Source organism: Mastigoproctus giganteus, chromosome 8, assembly GCF_048544385.1.
Source record: "Mastigoproctus giganteus isolate SK-2022 chromosome 8, ASM4854438v1, whole genome shotgun sequence".
Lineage (NCBI taxonomy): Eukaryota > Metazoa > Arthropoda > Arachnida > Uropygi > Thelyphonidae > Mastigoproctus > Mastigoproctus giganteus.
In genome coordinates this window covers 41,728,540-41,747,872 of record NC_143582.1, presented here as the reverse complement: position 1 = coordinate 41,747,872, position 19,333 = coordinate 41,728,540, and the positions used below count along the sequence as shown (strand labels likewise).

The following is a 19,333-nucleotide window of genomic DNA, read 5'->3' as shown; positions in this document are numbered from 1 at the left end:
TACAGGTGTGATATTATATATTCTTTTAGTCGGGTATCCTCCCTTTTGGGATGAAGATCAACATAGGTTATATGCACAAATAAAGGCTGGAGCTTATGATGTAAGAAATTGTGTGTGTCTGTCTACCTATTTGTCTCTGTCTGTCTGTCTGTTTATTAATCATGACCAAAAATTAAGTAATAGTAGTATTGATTAAAGTGGTAATAAAATATTATTTATTGACATTTTTTAGGCGGATAACTCTCCACATTAGGATCCTTATCTTTGTTTTGATGTTATGATTCTTTTGGAAACTTGGACTTCTACTGAACAGCATTACTTTGTGATGCTGTCTATGGCTTAATGCAGTATTTTCACCTGTTCATGGAAAGCCAAGCAAAGTAGAGGACTCTCAATTCTCATCAAGAATTATTCTTTTTTGCATCATAAAAGAAAATGTCCTTCAAATAACTTCAAAACAATTCCTTTCCATCTCAGCATACATAGTTAGATATCATTGGCTTCTGTATTCCTCCCACTCCAAATTTGGAGTGGAAGGAATGTAGCGTAAAAATCTGTGAATTTATTGTTAACTTCTGTTCCAGTGAAAATAATAGGATCACTTGTTACAGATGAATTGCAAGATCATCTAGACAAGACTACAGTTATAGTTCAGACACAGCATGGGTCTGTTAAGGGTAAGTCTTGTCTGACCAATTTCATTGGATACTACGATGTGGTCACAAAGGAACTGGATGCAAAAAATAATTTTGACATCAACTTGGATTTCAGGAAATCTTTTGATGCTGTTGCAAATAAAAGACTACTGTACAAATTGGAGCAGTATGGCATTAAGGGCAAGCTGCTGCTATAGATAAAGGGATGGTTGAGTGGGAGAAGACAGAGAGTGGTAATCAGTGGACACTGCTCTCTGTGGACTAATGTTATTAGTGGAGTCTCCCAGGTTTTGTTGAGTGCATTGTTGTTTTCTATATTTATCAATGATATTGATGAAAGTATATCAGGCTTATTGTCCAAGTTTGCACAAAATATGAAGTTTGGCAGGATTGTTAATGACAGTATGCTACTACAATAGGATTTAGAAAAGTTGATCAGATGGACTGAGAGGTGGTAACTGAAGTTTAACATTGACAAATGCAAAGTACTGCATATGGGTAGCAGTAACCCCAGAGAAATGTACCAACTGTGTGGTACTACACTCAGGGTAGTGGAGAATGAAAAAGACCTGGGGATAATTGTGCAGTCAGATATGAAGTTTTCTGAGCAGTGCAGACAGGCTGCCAGAGCAATTTATGGAGTCTTGTCAGTGATATACGGGAATTTTGCTAGCAGGGATAAGGTGGTGATTGTCCGTTTGTATAAGGTGACTGTCAGGCCACACTTTGAGTACTACATGCAGGTCTGGAGGCCTTATATTATGAAGATGTAGAGCTACTGGAATGAGAGAGAAGGGCAATGAGATTGGTCAGGGAAACAAAGGGTTGCTCTTACCAAGAAATCTTAAGTTCTGCAAATTGCAGTGTCTGGAGACACTGCAAAGGTGCTTGCAAAGTGATCTGATTGAGGTGTATAATGCCTTGAATGGTTTGAGCAAGCTCAATGCCAATGAGATTCTTCGTCTTGCTCAGATTACACACCTGAAGGGGCTAAGGGCAAATTCAAATTGAAGAAATACGATTGTAGAATAGATGTGTGAAAATTTTCCTTTAGCTGGGGATTAGTTGGTTTCTGGAATAATTGTCCATCTGTCGTTGTGGAAGTTGATAACTTAAATAAATTCATGGAAGATCTGGACAAACTAACTTTCGGAGTGAATGGATGGATGAAATGTGAAGCTTTTTTGTTTTTTTTTGGCTAATGCTGTATACGGCTTGCTTTCTTGCATGATATGACTGTTAAAGCTAATGTAAAATGCAGAATTTATCTTCTGAGTTATGTCCATCATTATAAAGCACAATCCATTATTAGTTTGTGATGATTTTAACCTACCATCCTGTGCTCATCAGCTTTGTTCTATATTGGTCACCAGTTCTGTTTGTCTCTGAAATCTGTTGGCCATCTTCCAACCAGATGTCATAATATTAGTATTAGTTATGACTATATGGTGCTGCATAAGCCTAAACCAGCCAAAAAAAAAAAAAAAAAAAAAGTAAATAGACAACCTATGCATTTCCCTCCTCCCATAGATAACTATCCGGCTGACCTTTGAATTACCCCGAACTGTCAGCCTCAACTACCCATTTAGGTGTAAGATCTTGCATTTTGACAAATTAAAAGATAGCTGTCAATTTTCTGGCCATCACTGAAGTCTATCTGGGTCACTCTAAAGAAACTCTGCTTGGCAGTGATCATTAACTATTCTACTGATCCTTATATCTGGAAATTTAGATAACATGTCCTCTATCACTTCATCGATGTCATTTAAGAAAATCACAAACAACAGTGGTCCCAATACTGATCCTTGGGGAATGCCACTTTTTACATTCTTCTTCTTATATTATTAATGGTTATTCTTCCAATCTGAAGATAACCATTTATCACAACCGTCTGCCTCTTTCCCTGAAACCATCCTGCTATCCATTTAAGGATTTTCCCTGTGATTCCAACCTGTTCCAGCTTATAAAGTAACCGCTTATGTGGGACTGAATAAAATGTTTTGCTGAAATCTAAATAAACAATGATCCAGCTCATGAATGACCCTGTTAAAACAGCTAACCATGCTTGTTAAACATTCTTTCTCCTTTACAAAACCATGCTTTGTATCCCTCAGAATTCCATTTCTATCTAAATGATCCTGAATTCCAACCTTGAAATTGCCTCCATGAGTTTTCCTACTACTGAAGTCAGACCAACTGATCGGTAATTACTCACTACACTCTTAGAACCACTTTTATATATTGGTGATACTTTGGGACTTTCACAAATCAAACATAATCTCTCCTGACTCCAGTAATAGTTTCATAATTAGCCTTAAAGGTTCAATGCACTCACTTGCCACCTCCCATAAAATTATAGGGTTTATGTCATCAATGCCAGAGGTGTATTCAACTCAGGCAGTAAGCTAGAGAATCTTGTAATAACTGAGAGTAAAGTGGAGGAGAAATTGTTGAAGATAAATACAAGAAAGGCACCTGGGGTGGATGGGATCTATCTAGTTATATTAAAGGAGGCAGCAAAGGAAGTAAGCAAACCCTTAGCCATAATTATGAGAGCTTCCTTGGACTCAGGGGAAGTACCCATGGACTGGAGATGTACAAATGTGACCCCAATTCACAAAGGAGGATCAAAAGGCGACACAAATAATTATAGACCTTTGAGTTTAACTTCTGTTCCCAGAAAATTAATGGAGGCACTGGTTAAAGAAGCACTGCAGGATCATCTAGACAAGACTTCAGTTATAGCTTGGACACAGCATGGTTTTGTTAAGGGGAAGTCTTGCCTGACCAATTTGATTGGATACTATGATGCAGTCACAAAAGAACTGGATGCAGGGAATAACTTTGATATTATATACTTGGATCTTAGAAAGGCTTTTGATACTGTTGCACATGGAAGACTGCTGCCCAAATTGGAGCAGTGTGGCATTGGAGGCAAATTGCTGCTATGGATAAAGGGGTGGTTGAGGGGGAGAAGACACGATAGGAGATAGGAGGGTGTATATGATGAGAGCCTTGTTGATAAATTCGGCCCTGAAAAGATTGTGCAAGGCTCAAGGGGTAGAATTTTTTTTCAGCCTGGACTGTACTTGTTAACAGGAGAGATTGCTTCTACAGGGATGGGATACACTTAAATAGAAAGGGTGCAAGAATATTTGCTGATGCTATCGAGGCAGTGTTAGGTGGGTCGGAAAACTGCTAGCTTGGGGGAGACAAAGCCCAATACATTGACAGTAGCCACTGGTAGAGGTGAAAGAGATTCTTGCACTGCTTCTATTAGAATGAGCAGAAGCCTGAAAAACAAGGTGCATGATATTTCAGAGACTGCTGGGACCCATTGCGGTACAAGTAAACACATGGGTTGTGTTAGGGTAGATAAGAATAGAAACAGGTGCAGGTATACTTGCGTGTACACCAATGCTAGGAGTTTAGTAAATAAATTTGATGAATTTGAGGTATTGCTCAAAACATCAAAGGCAGATATTGTTGGGATATCAGAGACGTGGTGTCACACAGATATAAGGGATGCAGAACTGGAATTTGGGGAGTACAACGTCTACAGAAAGGATAGACAGGATAGTAAGTGGGGAGGGGTTATGCTATTAGTTAAGAAACACATAAAAACCAAGGAAGTGAAGCCAGTCGACATCACTGGACAGTGCAGTGTTGAGTCAGTTTGGTGTGACATAAGCACTGGGAGATCAAAATGGAGAGTAGGAGTGTGCTATAGGCCTAATGACTCTGATGAGTATAATAAGAAACTGTACAGGGAAATAGAGTGGGCCAGTAAATCAGAATCTTATAATGGGAGATTTTAATTTCCCAAATATTGACTGGAATTTGGGGGTTGGTCACTCACACACTAGCAGGGCTTTTGTGGATTTATCGGATGATTGTTTTCTACATCAGCATGTTCGGGAGGCAACTAGAGGGAGTAATACTCTTGATTTGATTATCAGCAGTGATTCTTCATGCATTAAGAATCTGCAGATAAATGAACCACTAGGTTGCAGTGATCGCAGTGTGCTGAAGTAGGATTTACTCAAAGAGGTAACTACCATTAGGTGTAAAGGGAAGGGTTATTGCTTCCATAAAGGCGACTACGATGGACTGAGACAATATTTAAATTCTATACAGTGGGACCAACTGATGATGTTACCAACAGCAAATTCAAAATGGGAAGCATTCAAAGAACTTATCTTGGAAGCTACTAGGCTTTACATACCAACTAAGAAATATTATTCAAGGTTTAGGCCAAAATGGATGTGAGATGAATTAATAAGGCATATGGTGGAGAAGAAAAATGCATGGGATACTTACAAATTAACACATGACACAGAAGCCTATGATAGATACAAGTTGATATGCAACCAAGTTACAAAGGAGGTTAGGCAGGCAAAGGCAGATTACGAGAAATCCTTGGCAAGGGATGCAAAGAAAAACAGCAAAGAGTTCTTTACTTATGTAAACTCTAGAAGGAAGGGGATGAATCAGATTGGTCCACTTGATATTGATGGGTCAACTGTTGATGATCCTGCTCAGGTAGCTAACAAACTAAATGAATATTTTGCATCGACATTCACACATGAGGAGTTATTCACTGAGGGGAATGCCAGAGGTGTATTCAACTCTAGCAGTAAGCTACAGAATCTTGAAATAACTGGGAGTAAAGTGGAGGAGAAATTGTTGAAGATAAACACAAGAAAGGCACCTGGGGTGGATGGGATCTATCCAGTTATATTAAAGGAGGCAGCAAAGGAAGTAAGCAAACCCTTAGCCATAATTATGAGAGCTTCCTTGGACTCAGGGGAGGTACCCATAGACTGGAAATGTGCAAATGTGACCCCAATTCACAAAGGAGGATCAAAGGCTGACACAAGTAATTATAGACCTGTGAGTTTAACTTCTGTTCCAGGAAAATTAATGGAGGCACTGGTTAAAGAAGCATTGCAGGATCATTTAGACAAGACTTCAGTTATAGCTCGGACACAGCATGGTTTTGTTAAGGGGAAGTCTTTCCTGACCAATTTGATTGGATACTATGATGCAGTCACAAAAGAACTGGATGCAGGGAATAGCTTTGATATTATATACTTGGATCTTAGAAAGGCTTTTGATACTGTTGCACATGGAAGACTGCTACACAAATTGGAGCAGTGTGACATTGGAGGCAAATTGCTGCTATGGATAAAGGGGTGGTTGAGGGGGAGAAGACAGAGAGTGGTAATCAATGGACACTGCTCATCGTGGACTAATGTTATTAGTGGAGTCCCTCAGGGCTCAGTGTTGGGTCCATTATTGTTTTCTTTATTTATAAATGATATTGATGATGGTATATCAAGCTTAATGTCTAAGTTTGCAGACGATACAAAGGTTGGCAGGGTTGTTTGTCAAGGACACTACTGACACTATGCTGCTGCAACAGGATCTGGAAAGGTTGAGCAGATGGGCTGAGAGGTGGCAAATGAAATTTAACATTGACAAGTATAAAGTACTACACATGGGAAACAGCAACCCCAGAGCAACGTATCAACTCTGTGTTACTACACTGACAGTGGTAGAGAATGAAAGGGACTTGGGGGTGGTTGTGCAGGCAGATATGAAGTTCTCTGAGCAGTGCAGACGGGCTGCAAGAGTAGCTCATGGAGTATTGTCAATGATATACAGGAATTTTTCCAGCAGGGATAAGGAGGTAATTATTCCCTTGTATAAGGCAATGGTCAGGCCACACCTAGAGTACTGTATACAGGTCTGGAGGCCTCATTTCAAGAAGGATGTAGAGCTGCTGGAATGAGTACAGAGAAGGGCAACAAGATTAGTGAATGGAACAAAGGGGTGCTCTTAAGAAGAAAGGCTTAAGTTTTGCAAATTACAGTGTCTGGAGACTAGGCACCAGTGAGGTGATCTGATAGAGGTGTATAAAGCCTTGAATGGTTTGAGCATGCTCAATGCTGATGGGATTCTTCCTCTAGCTCAGAACAATCACCTGAGAGGGCATAAATTCAAATGAGGAAAGACAGATGTAGGATAGACGTGCAGAAATTTGCCTTTAGCCAGCGGGTGGTTGGTTTGTGGAACAGACTTCCATCCCTTGTCGTGGAGGTTGATAGCCTAAATAAGTTTAAGGCTCAGCTGGACAGGTATTTTGAACGAACAGAGGGGTGAAGTGGAAGTGGGTTTTTTTTTTTTGGCTGATGCTGCATAAGATTGCTTTCTTGCATCAAATGCCTCTACTAATGCTAATGCTAAAAAAAAAAAAAAAGACAGAGAGTGGTAATCAATGGACACTGCTCATCATGGACTAATGTTATTAGTGGAGTCCCTCAGGGTACAGTATTGGGTCCATTATTGTTTTCTGTATTTATAAATGATATTGATGATGGTATATCAAGCTTAATGTCCAAGTTTGCAGACAGTACGAAGTTTGGCAAGGTTGTCAAGAACACTACTTACACTATGCTACTGCAACAGGATCTGGAAAGGTTGAGCAGATGGGCTGAGAGGTGGCAAATGAAGTTTAACATTGACAAATGTACATATGGGAAACAGCAACCCCAGAGCAACGTATCAACTCTGTGGTACTACACTGACAGTGGTAGAGAATGAAAGGGACCTGGGGGTGGTTGTGCAGGCAGATATGAAGTTTTCTGATCAGTGCAGACGGGCTGCAAGAGTAGCTCATGGTGTATTGTCGATGGTATATAGGAATTTTTCTAGCAGGGATAAGGAGGTGATTATTTCCTTGTATAAGGCAATGGTCAGGCCACACCTAGAGTACTGTATACAGGTCTGGAGGCCTCATTTCAAGAAGGATGTAGGGATGCTGGAACAAGTACAGAGAAGGGCAACAAGATTGGTGAATGGAACAAAGGGGTGCTCTTACGAAGAAAGGCTTAAGTTTTGCAAATTGCAGTGTCTGGAGACTAGGCACCAGCGAGGTGATCTGATTGAGGTGTATAAAGCCTTGAATGGTTTGAGCATGCTCAATGCTGATGGGATTCTTCCTCTTGCTCAGAAAAATCACCTGAGAGGACATAAATTCAAATTGAGGAAAGACAGATGTAGGATATACCTGAGGAAATTTGCCTTTAGCCAGCTGGTGGTTGGTTGGTGAAACAGACTTCCATCCCTTGTCGTGGAGGTTGATAGCCTAAATAAGTTTAAGGCTCAGCTGGACAGGTATTTCGAAAGAACAGAGGGGTGAAGTGGAAGTGGTTATTTTTTATTTATTTATTTATTTTATTTTATTTTATTTTATTTATTTATTATTTTTTTTTTTTTTGGCTGGTGCTGCACAAGCTTGCTTTCTTGCATCAAATGCCTCTACTAATGCTAATGCCAGGAGCCTTACTTGCCTGTAGGCTCGAAAGTTTTTTCATTAAATAATCGTGTGAAATTTCAGTATCATTAATTAAATATTGTTCAACTTCACTCCCATAATTTCTCATTGACATAAAGGGTTTTTCTTCTGTAAATATCGATGCGAAATAACTGTTGAGTTCATCTGCAACATGAGCTGGGGTATCTAATACTATTCCACATCCATTACATAAAGATCTGATTTGTTCTTCTCTTCTTTGCATTTATATATGTGAAGAATTCTTATTCTCACACTTTGCTCTCTTTGGCAGCCATTTCTCATAATAATCCTTTGCAGGTCTAACCTTTTCTGTGTCACAATTACAGATCAATTTGTAGCTGTTATAGGCTTCAGTACTTTTAATGCTCTAACTTTTCTATGCCATCTTTTTCTTCTCAAGTAATCTGGCAACTTCATTATTCATCCAACTTGGACTCCTCGTGGAGTATTTTTTTAATGATGTATATGCATTCAAAGCTTCTGTGATTAATGTTTTAATGGTATGCCATAATTCAATTGTATTCGCTCTCTGTGAGATATCTACTCAGTTATTAGAGGCCATGTCGCAACTTAAGCCATTGTAATTTCCTTTCCTGATATTATAACCCATTCCTTTGCCTTTAATAACTGCTACTACCTCTTTTTAGTGTCCACTGTAGAACTCCGTGATCACTTTCTGCTACTGATTCCTGCACTTTCAACCCTATTATGTCATCTGGTTCATGGGTGATGATCAGTTGATATGTTGATATGTTGATAAAAATAACAATCATTTAGTTGATTTAAAAATTTTGTTGCCCATGTAGAGCTTCCTTCCCATTTGCTCCAATCAATTAGATGCAAATTAAAATCACCCATAATAAGACATTCACGTTTACTTGCCCATTCCATTTGTACATAGAGGCTCTGATCATAATCTTCACAATCACCTGGTCTGTAGATTACTCGCACTCTCATTATACCTTTGCTTCCAACTCTCTCACAACATACAGATTCTATACTAGCATGCAAAATGTCTGAATCCGGGAAGGCTTTCATTGCACTCAGGCTGCTTTTAATAAGAAGTATGAACCCCACTGCCCCTTCTATCTGCCCTATCCTTCCTAAATACATTGTACATACCATACTGAAACTCATCATCTCCTATTTCAGGGTGGCACCATGTTTCCATAAGCCCTGTTATGTCAGCGTTACTTGTCCTAACCAGCAGTTCAAATTCACTTTTTTTTATTGATGACACTTCTGACATTACTGTATAAGCAATTAATATTTTGTGTTCCTTTATAGTTAACTACCCTGACTCGCCCCTTGAAGTTATTTAAGCTTGCTTCTCTGGCAAGACTTCTCTGACACATCTATCCTACAACTGTCTTTCTTCAATTTGAATTTATGCCCTCTCAGGTGATTATTCTGAGCAAGAGGAAGAATCCCATCAGCATCGAGCATGATCAAACCATTCAAGGCTTTATACACCTCAATCAGATCTCCTCACCAAACAATGTAATCTGCAAAACTTAAGCCTTTCTTCGTAAGAGCAACCCTTTGTTCCATTCACTAATTTTGTTGCTCTTCTCTGTACTCGTTCCAACAGCTCTACATCCTTCTTAAAATGAGGCCTCCAGACCTGTATACAGTACTCAAGGTGTGGCCTGACTACTGCCTTATACAAGGGAATGATCCCTTATCCCTGCTAGAAAAATTCCTGTATATCATTGACAAGACACCATGAGCTACTCTTACAGACCATCTGCACTACTCAGAAAACTTCATATCTGCCTGCACAATTACTCCCAAGTCCTTTACATTTTCTACCACTGTCAGTGTAGTACCACAGAGTTGATACATTACTCTGGAGTTACTGCATTTGCCACCTCTCAGCCCATCTGCTCAACCTTTCCAGATCCTGTTGCAGTAGCATAGTGTAAGTAGTGTCCTTGACAACCCTGCCAACTTCATATCGTCTGCAAACTTGGACATTAAGCTTGATATACCATCATCAATATCATTTATAAATACAGAAAACAATAATGGACCCAACACTGAACCCTGAGGGACTCCACTAATAACAGTAGTCCACAAAGAGCGGTGTCCATTGATTACCACTCTCTGCCTTCTCCCCCTCAACCACCCCTTTATCCATAGCAGCAATTTGCCTCCAATGCCACACTGTTCCAATTTGTGCAGCTGTCTTCCATGTGCAACAGTATCAAAGTCTTTTCTAAGATCCAAGTATATAATATCAAAGTTATTCCCTGCATCCAGTTCCTTTGTGACTGCATCATAGTATCTAATCAAATTGGTCAGGCAAGACTTCCCCTTCACAAAACCATGCTGGTCCAAGCTGTAACTGAAGTCTTGTCTAGATGATCCTGTAGTGCTTCTTTAACCAGTGCCTCCATTAATTTTCCTGGAACAGAAGTTAAACTCACAGGTCTATAATTACTTGTGTCAGCCTTTGATCCTCCTTTGTGAATTGGTGTCACATTTGAACATCTCCAGTCTGTGGGTACCTCCCCTCAGTCCAAGGAAGCTCTCATAATTATGGCTAAGGGTTTGCTTACTTCCTTTGCTGCCTCCTTTAATATAACTGGATAGATCCCATCCACCCCAACTGCCTTTCTTGTGTTTATCTTCAACAATTTCTCCTCCACTTTACTCTCAGTTATTACAAGATTCTCTAGCTTACTGCCAGAGTTGAATACACCTCTGGCATTCCTCTCGCTGAATAACACCTCATGTGTGTATGTCGATGCAAAATATTCATTTAGTTTGTTAGCTACCTGAGTAGGATCATCAACAGTTGACCCATTGATATCAAGTGGACCAATCTGATTCATTCCCTTCCTTCTAAAGTTTGCGTAAGTAAAGAACTCTTTGCTGTTTTTTTATGCATCCCTTGCTTAAGATTTCTCATAATCTGCCTTCGCCTGCCTAACCTCCTTTGTAACTTGGTTATAGATCAACTTGTATCTATCATGGGCTTCTGTGTCACGTGTTAATTTGTATGTATCCCATGCATTTTTCTTCTCTCCCATATGTCTCATTAGTTCATCTGACATCCATTTAGGCCTAAACCCTGAACAATATTTCTTAGTTGGTATGTAAAGCCTAGTAGCTTCCATGATAAGTTCTTTGAATACTTCCCATTTTGAATTTGCTGTTAGTAACATCATCAGATGGTCCCACTGTATAGAATTTAAATACCGTCTCAGACCATCGTAGTCGCCTTTACGAAAGCAATAACCCTTCCCTTTACCCCTGATGGTAGTTACCTCTTTGAGTAAATCACACTTCAGCACACTGTGATCACTGCCACCTAGTGGTTCCTTTATCTGCAGATTCTTAATGCATGAAGAATCACTACTGATAATCAAATCAAGAGTATTACTCCCTCTAGTTGCCTCCCGAACATGCTGATGTAGAAAACAATCATCCAATAAATCCACAAAAGCCTTGCTAGTGTGTAAGTGTCCAGCCCACAAATTCCAGTCAATATCTGGGAAATTAAAATCCCCCATTATAAGGCTCTCTGATGTACTGGCCCACTCTATTTCCCTGTACAGTTTCTTATTATACTCATCAGAGTCATTAGGCCTATAGCACACTTCTACTCTCAATTTTGATCTCCCAATGCTTATGTCACACCAAACTGACTCAACTGCACTGTCCCGCATTGTCGACTGGCTTCACTTCCTTGGATTTTATGTGTTTCTTAACTAATAGCATAACCCCTCCTCCCTTCCTATTGTGTCTATCCTTTCTGTAGACGTTGTACTCTCCAAATTCCAGTTCTGCATTCCTTATATCTGTGTGACACCACGTCTCTGATATCCCACCAATATCTGCCTTTGATGCGTTGAGCAATACCTCAAATTCATCAATTTTATTTACCAAACTCCTAGCATCGGTGTACACGCAAGTATACATGCACCTGTTTCTATTCTTAGCTACCCTAACACAACCCATGTGTTTACTTGTACTGCAGTGACTCTCAGCACTCTCTGAAATATCCTACATCTTGTTTTACAGGCTTCTGCTCATTCCAATAGAAGCAGTGCAAGAATCACTTTTGCCTCTGCCAGTGGCTACTGTTAATCTATTAGTCTTTGTATCCCCCCCAAGCTAGCAGTTTTCTGACCCACCTAAAACTGCCTTAATAGCATCAGCAAATATTCTTGCACCCTTTCTATTTAAGTGTATCCCATCCCTGTAGAAGCAGTCTCTCCTGTTAACAAGTACAGTCTAGGCCGAGAAAAATTCTACCCCTTGAGCCTTGCACAATCTTTTCAGTGCCGAATTGATCGACGTGGCTCTAATCATATACTCCCTCCTATCGTGTCTGGGCAGAATTGCAGACACTTTCAATTTCAACCCTAATTCACGGCTTTTTTTCAACAGTGACCTGTACTTGTTAAGTAATTCTGCCGGTCTCCTACTCTTGATATCATTAGTGCCAACGTGTACAACAATATCACCTTTTGTGCCCTTAAAAGATGATATCCGCTCTACAACGTCAAAGACAGAAAAGAACAGAATGGTACCCAAGAGGAGCTAAAGGAAAACCTGAAAGACAACAGTGCAGTGGACCGATGAAATTCAAGAGTTCATGGGTAGTAAATGGATGGCCATTGCACAAAACAGAAGGAACTGGAAAGTTGCTGGAGAGGCATTCATCCTGCAGTGGATAAAATGATTGATGATGATGAATCCCAATTAATGTGAGTATTATGTAGTGCACTTTAAAATGGTTACATATTATGTCATACAATTACTTTATAAAATCATGTTCATATTACTATAAATTAATAATTTATAGATTTAATAAAAACATTTATAATATTAATTACACTCTTTCATTAGCCAGGTGGGTAAAGTGCCTGCCTGGCAACCCAAAGGTCGCGGGTTCAAATCCCACCTCAGACTTGGATCAGTGTAAAATGTAAAGACTTTGGAAGGTGCATTATGGCCACAGAAGCCAATACGCCAACAACTAACAAAAAAAAAAAAAAAAAAATAGAATAAAAGAATATTAAAAATGATTGTATTGTTCTTATATCAATACATGAGGTTAGAAATGTTCTCTCTCTCTTTCTTACTTCGACTTCCATTTTTTAGCAATTTCCTAGGCCAAGTAAGAAATAATTTCACTTTCTCTATCAGGTAAATGCAAATAATTTACTTTGCTACTAATTTGAAACAAAAAAAACCAAGCAAATAATTTTTAATAAAAAAAAAAAAAAAAAAAAAGTCTGCTTAGCTGAGTTTAAAAAAATTACATACTCTCGAATAGTAACTAGCATTTGCATTAACTGTTACTACTTAAGGGTATTTTGATCATGTGATCTTTTATGGCCTCTCATAATAAAAATTAAAATATAAAGGATTTAGAATGTGGGGGGGGGGGGGGTCAACAAATTAGTTATGCAGTTGGCCCACCACAACTAATCTACTGTTCTGGAAAATGTTTATGCAATCTGTAACCATTCTTGCAAAATATGGTAGGCTCTATCATGCTGGTACCATATTATGGGTCTCATTTTCTAATAAGATGTATTTTTACTGTTTAAGGGAGTATGGTTTTATTTAATTTCTTTGTCCTGTTTTTTGTATGGAGGTGTATTAAAATTGTTTCAGCTTTCCTGTACAGGAAAGCTGAAACAATATTTATCTTCTGTATGAAATTTTTAAAATTTTAATGACAAAAGTTTCTATGCACAGTCCACTTTACATTTTCTTTTCAGTACCCTTCACCAGAGTGGGATACAGTGACACCAGAAGCAAAAAATCTTATAAATAGTATGCTGACTGTGAACCCTGCCAAAAGAATAACTGCATCTGAGGCTTTAAAACATCCGTGGATCTGTGTAAGTCTGTTTACATATGGGTAAAACTTTTTTTTATTATTTTTTTTAATGGCTGTATGCATAAAATGAAGGTTTAGCCAAACATGTAGGTATTTCTTTTCTGTTCTGCAATTTATGCTACAGTTCTGTATATTTGATCCTTCATGGCTTCTTACAAAAAAAAACAAAAAAATAATAAAAATTAAATTATAAGGGGTTCAGATTGGAAGAGAAATTAGTTGAGCATGTAGCCCACCACAACCAATCCAGTGTTCATGAAAATGTTTGAGCCAATCTACAACACTTGCAATAAATGGTAGTGCTCTTTTGGTTTGATACCTTATCTATATGCATATATTAGGGAGCTCATTTTCTAATAAGACATGTATTGTGTTATCCAACAAATCAGCATGCATGTTAGAATTTAATTTGGATAACATGTAACAGAAAGAATATTTTATTTGATTTGCCATGTCTAGATATGGATGTTGCAATTCAAACTGCTTTTCAACATGGCTGTTTAAAAGAAGTTTGGCAAGTATCATGCAGTTTTCACTTGATCATATGTGTAAATTATGAATGTTATTGATTGTATGACTTCCATCTTCAAAATCACATATCAGATTGTTTCTTAATCAAGGTGTTTCTAATTTCTTAAAAATTTGATTTTCAACAGTTTAATATAACTGCTAGCAGAAATTTTAATGATGTTTACAATCACTAAGTTACAGGTTTGATCATTTATATGAATGGGATATAATTCATTGTCATTCAGAGTTATATAACACTTTTATTCATCTGTCATTCATCTGATGCTAATAGATGGATCAATTGGTAACCATTTTGAATATGGTTTCATGAGGTTTTCTGTTGCACTGGAATTGTGAATCCCATTTTTATAAGATTTCTATGTACATTATTAAAACTGAAGTGAAGGTTGTTGCCTATTAGGAAATTAATGATGGTATTCTATCACTAAATTTGAACCTTCATATTAAGCTGCAGCAAGTAATCCATTCTATGAGAAAAGTGTATTACTGCAGTAATACCATAATTTCTGACATTTAAATTTATTATTGCAGTTGTTTGTTGGTAAAATGTGGTGTCACACATTTTTCTGACAACACTGATACTGCAACTACCTACTTTGAATATTTTGTTTACTTACCCATTGATTGGTCTTTTGATGTGGGACATTACCCAGGTCAAATATAATTATAATGAATGATAGCACCATTTCTCAGACAGTTAAATACATGACCACTTTGACTATTTATTGTGAACTTTATTTTATTTATTAAAATTTATACTAAGTTTTATTTGTTATTGTTAATGCTCTTAGAAATGAGTTATTAGAAATAAGTATTTTCTCCTTATTTTTATTTTGCTTTAGCTGCAAAAGTACAGCATGTATTGATTTGTAGTATATTTAATTCTAACAAATTGGATTTTGACATTCTCCTGAACTGTCTAGGCATATCTTTAAACATAATCCACAGACTTTCATCAAGTCAGTTGAATGTTGCCCAGAACAATTTGGATTTTTCTTCCAGTTCATCAAGAGCCTTTGAGCAGGTTTTTGTAATCCACTTCTTTGGCCAACTTGAAATTCCAACTAGCCATGCATGGTTGGTTAGTACAAAATATGAATGGAGTTACCATCCTTCGTGAATATCAATGCATTTCCATTCTGAAATGTTTATTAGTCAAATAGCATTTCAAACGTCTGAAAAGTAGTATTTTGGCCTGGATTACATTTTCTCCATTATCATTCTGGGATCATACTCTTGCCTAATAATTAGAGTTGTGATGATTTACCAATTCTCCAATGTGGAGGATCACTTTGTTTGACTGGTGAAGTTGTTAAATAGATCAGGGTAATCCTTTTTTCATGATGTTATGTCTTCAGAAAATTCATATGTCATAGTCTTCTTCTGCAAACAAGTGTTGGATGGAATTTCTTTGCTCAGTAATCCCTTTTTCACCACAGTATGGTTATTGTGTAATGTCATTCCCCTTTCTCATTTGGCTTGCTGTATGGGTTTTCTTGGATTATAGTGAACATTGTGTGTACAGTTGCAACATGTAGGTGATGTTGCAGGTCTCTCACATTTCTTCCCATCTGACCAAATTAGTGGTCATCAACTTTACATGGCAAGTCTTAATTTTTTTTGGGTTTCAGTCCATGTGGTATTGCATGTCTCTCCCTGAATATATTTTCTTATATAAAATATACATTTTAGTTTTATAGTGTAAAAAATTGGATCTTGATCCAATTGTTTCTAGTTGGATCAATTTTGCAGCAGTAGCACTCCCAGTTGTGACAATAATGGTATAGAGTCTGACAGACTCCAAATTTTTTTTATTTGTGAAAAAAGGCGGTTTTTTTTTTTTCCCTATTCTACTTGAAGCATGCCAATACTATACTTTTTATTAATGGGTGATAATACTTATTAAATAAATTTTTTAATAAAAAAAAAATTTAAATGTGTTTTACATCTCTTATTTTCAGCAAAAACCTTTTTTACTTCTACTAAAAATATTATAAACATAAAATATCAACATGATACTATTGTACTGTTTTAAACTTTATAAAGTAGTAAGTGGCACACGAAAATTTGCCATTATACATGTGCTCAAATTTCCTATATATAAATATAATATATATTTATTATATTAAAATAATAAATTATTTTAATATTTTATTAAAATAATAAAAATGTTAAAATAAAATGAAAGTGTGTTGGTAGCATGGAAAACCAGTAGAGTGAAGAAGAATTTAACCTATAAAATTGAGAGTAGAGTACTGTTGGAGAAACATTCTTAAGTAATTTAGAAAATAGAGTCCAAATTAAAAGAAAATTTAACGGCACCCCTTTGCCAAGCACCTGTTTCTGAATTCCGTGAAATATCGCTATATGTAAGTGTAATCTACCAACAATATAGAAATAAATAAAAATAAATAAAAATAAAACGAAAAATAGTAGAACATACCATAAAATCAAATTAAATAGAAAAGACTGACCATTATGCCCCATCTCATCAGTGGACCACGAGGCCATAATAGTCAGAGAACCACTACATTTCAAATGCTAAACCAGTGGTTCTCAAACTTTTTAATGTGATGACACCCTAAATCCATTATGAAAAATTCCTGGCACTCCAGCACTGGGTGCATGGGCACTGGCAGAATATTTTGTAAGGTGGTGCATGTGGAAGAGCAGTGAGGGAATTTTTTTTTTTGAAAAATGCATAAAAAAAAACGTTTGGCTTTTGGTACAGGAATTTTTAAACAAAATTTTTTTTATTTAAAAATTGGCCTCATACTGCATTTTATGCACAATTTCTCTATCTCGAAGAATAATAAATCTTATGAAAAAATCTAAATTAAAGAATTAATATTCAATTGTTTTTTCATACTTATTTTAATGTTTTTAGAACAATAAGTATATTTTCTAATTTATATCCAGAAACTAAAATAATAAATAATTCAAAATTAAAAAAAAAAAAAAAAAAAAAAAATACAAAATTATATTGAACTTTTATTAATTTTAGGAAAAAATGTTTATTACAATAAAAATATATTCTTAAAAAGAGAACAAAACAATAATGTGAATAGTGTACTTGATGCAATTTACATAGTTCGTTTATATTTGGCCATATTTTAGACAAACATACTCGCATTTCATACCTGGCAACCCAAAGGTCGCGGGTTCGAATCCCGCCTCGGGCTTGGATCACAGTAAAATACAAAAACTTTGTGAGGTGCATTATGGCCACAGAAGCTAATGCGCCAACAACTAACAAAAAAAAAAAAAAAAAAACTCTCATTTCATTTTCAACTGACTTCAGTCTTTCCCTCTTTTTGGTTTTGATATTAACGAGCGTATAAAACCCAAGTTCGCACAAGTACAAGGTTGAAATTTGTACCAAAAACTTGAAGTGCTCTGGCTCCTGTGTTGGGATATTCGAGTGAAATTTCAGAGTATTTTAATCACAATGTATGATCATTGCAAATTTGTATTAATTCCACTTCTTCTTTAAGGCTTAACTCCATTTTATTAGATGTCATTTCAACAAACGGATTTGGTTTGTTTAATTGTCGGCGCTGTGCTGTTTCAAATACAGTGTATGCGATGGACAGCTTGGCTCGGCTGGTCTGTATATGTAGGTGAATGTACATAAACACTGTGATGCGGTCATCAGTTATTTCATGATGACTTCTAATTTACAGTTTCATGAAAATCAAGACCTTTTGTAGCGATGGCCACAATGTAAGCCGATGCTAAATTTGAAGTTGCAGCACCCCTATAAAGAGCAAGCGGCACCCACTTTGAGAACCACTGCACTAAACAAATCCATGCCACGACAGAATGATATTAGAATCAAACTGCCGATGCAGTTGATTTGTATAATAGTGGTCCATATGTAGTGTTGAAATGATAGGACAGAGAAACAATATAATTCAAATTAAATCCAAATGAATCAAATATTAGACAGCAAAAATAAGTGCAAAATTAAGTGAAAATAAAAAATAAAGATAGTAGAGCCGACATCAGTGGCAGCAAATATGCAAAAACCACAACATGTTGCATGTATTTAACTTTAATAAAATGTAATAAAATAAAATTAAAGTGTACCAGTAGCATGGCAAACCAGTAGAGTAAAGAAGAATTTAACCTATAAAATTAAGAATAGAGTACTGTTGGAGAAACATTCTTAAATAATTTAGAAATGCAGTAAACCCCCACTATTCGCGGTATCTGTATTTGCGTATTTGCGGTCGCTGATTTAACATAAAAATGAAACCTAAAAAAATGTGAATTTTAAAGCGCCGTGAACATTTTCCGCCATAAAAAAACATGGGCGTGGCTAAAATTATCTTTCCCTGTAAAAACAGCGCTCAGTGGGTGAGGGGAGAGGGGTGACAAAATTGTGAGCGTGGATGTTTCTTGCTAATCCTTGTTTGGTATGTGTTATGTGCTTGATGTGGAAGGTTTCGTCGTTTGTTTTTAATTTATATGCAGAGGCGGATTTAATGGCGGGCGCACCGGGCGCGCACCCTGGGCCCCGACTTCTGAAGGGCCCATGCAAAACCCCAATTTTATACGCAAAACCCCAACAAATTAGTTGAACTAATATGTTCGACTATTAGTTCAAAACTTTGTGATTATTATTATGCTATTATTAATTATATTATATTCAAATTTTATTGGAAATAAAACATTAATAGTACATAATATTTTATATTTATTTAAAAAAAATGGTTAACATGTATTTTATTTTCCCTGTCTCTCTCTTTTTTTTAAGGGGCCCAATATTTTCTTCTGCACCCGGGGCCTCAACCGACCTTAATCCGCTACTGTTTATATGCTTTTAAAATTGAATAAATTTATCAATTTATAAATTGATATGCTTACAAAATTGATAAATCTACCATTTTCCAGTGTAAAACAGACTTTTTCTAGTGTGTT

The 19,333-nt window shown here is 36.8% G+C and overlaps 1 protein-coding gene across 4 annotated transcripts in view; it reads left to right on the top strand.

The window, feature by feature from the left end:
* The window catches only part of LOC150081484 (calcium/calmodulin-dependent protein kinase type II delta chain-like), a 645,695-nt gene that overhangs the window by 337,230 nt on the left and 289,132 nt on the right, over window positions 1–19,333 (top strand). For 3 of the 4 annotated variants that reach the window (XM_090379916.1, XM_090379917.1, XM_090379915.1), the window contains exons 9-10: window positions 6–100; window positions 13,758–13,880. In XM_090379916.1, coding sequence (XP_090236042.1) covers window positions 6–100; window positions 13,758–13,880 — 218 coding nt within the window. The remainder of the gene's footprint in view (window positions 1–5; window positions 101–13,757; window positions 13,881–19,333) is intronic. The other variant, XM_090379918.1, reaches the window with a different exon arrangement.